The sequence below is a fragment of the Seriola lalandi genome, unplaced genomic scaffold (assembly GCF_002814215.2).
Source record: "Seriola lalandi dorsalis isolate HSWRI2012SDOR001 ecotype SW California unplaced genomic scaffold, Sedor1 jcf7180002006935, whole genome shotgun sequence".
NCBI classification, from domain to species: domain Eukaryota; kingdom Metazoa; phylum Chordata; class Actinopteri; order Carangiformes; family Carangidae; genus Seriola; species Seriola lalandi.
Window position 1 is genome coordinate 1 of NW_019477588.1, and position 1,161 is coordinate 1,161.

At 51.2% G+C, this 1,161-nt stretch overlaps 1 protein-coding gene across 1 annotated transcript; it reads left to right on the top strand.

Moving 5' to 3' along the window:
* Positions 1-6: 6 nt before the first annotated feature.
* LOC111671406 (uncharacterized) lies at positions 7-1,152 on the top strand (the record flags this gene model as incomplete). The annotated part of the gene is made up of 2 exons (XM_023428495.2): positions 7-150; positions 714-1,152. Coding segments are annotated over exons 1-2 (547 nt in total), but the record flags the coding sequence as incomplete, so codon positions are not given.
* Positions 1,153-1,161: the final 9 nt, after the last annotated feature.

Here is a 1,161-nt window from a genome sequence, read left to right on the forward strand (position 1 = left end):
ATCTTTGTCTTTATTTCAACTTTATTTGTCTGTTTCTGTAAAATGGCGCCTTGTGTTCAGCGGCTCGTCTCTTCCGTCATGGAGGAGTTCACCGTGACCGCGAAAACTGAAATCTGCCAGAGACTGGACCCGGGAAACTCACAGACCGAGGTCAGTTACTGCCGGTTAGTTAGCTACAGTTTGGTTAGTTGGTCACGGACTGGTTAGTTAGTTACAGACTGGTTAGTTGGTTACAGACGGAGGTTGGTAACATACAGGTTAGTTAGCCACAGAGACTGACTGGTTTCTTAGTTAAAGTTTGGTTAGTTGGCCACAGACTGGTTAGTTGTGTAGTTAGTTAGTTGGATGTTGCAGATGTTAGCAGCAGGGGATGTCTGTCAGTTAAACACTAAACTAGCTCTGTAAAGAAGTTATTGATGAGTTATCGGGTGTGATTTATAATGAAGGATCAATGGAAGCAGGTTCTGGAGAAGCAGCTGAAACACTGATGGAGCCTCAGAGCTGCAGATGTGTTCACAGGGTCAGACTGAGTCCACCACTGTGCCGGTTTGATGTGGACCGGGTCTGATGTGGTCCACATCTGAACAGAACACTGAGATGACCTTTGTGTTTGCATTTCCACAAACGAAACAACATGTTTTCATGACAAACCTGACTAAGAAAAACTGGTTCAAAAACAGCAGAAATAAAGACTTGAAATGTGTGTGTTGTAGGAGGAGCTGCTGTCTGTGGTGAGGAGGCTCTGTGAGGTTCTGCTGCAGGAGCTGAGGAGGCTGCTGGAGGAGAACCAGGAGCTGAGGGGGCAGCAGGAGAACCAGCAGGAGAACCAGCAGGAGAACCAGCAGGAGAACCAGCAGGAGAACCGGCAGGACTCCACCCCCCCTGCAGCAGAAGAAGTGAGAAGCCAATCAGACGCTCCTACAGACGACCCCAGCCAATCAGAGCAGACTCCTGCTGCAGGCAGCAGGCGGAGCTTCAGCTGCAGCGTCTGCAGCAGCAGCTTCTCCAGACGGACCAACCTGATCTCTCACCTGCGGGTCCACAGCAGAGACCGCCCCTTCACCTGTCCCGTCTGTGGGAGGGGCTTCTCGGCCCGCAGCAGCGTCAGAGTCCATCAGCTGACCGTCCACAACAAGCAGCGGCCGTTCAGGTGCTCTCACT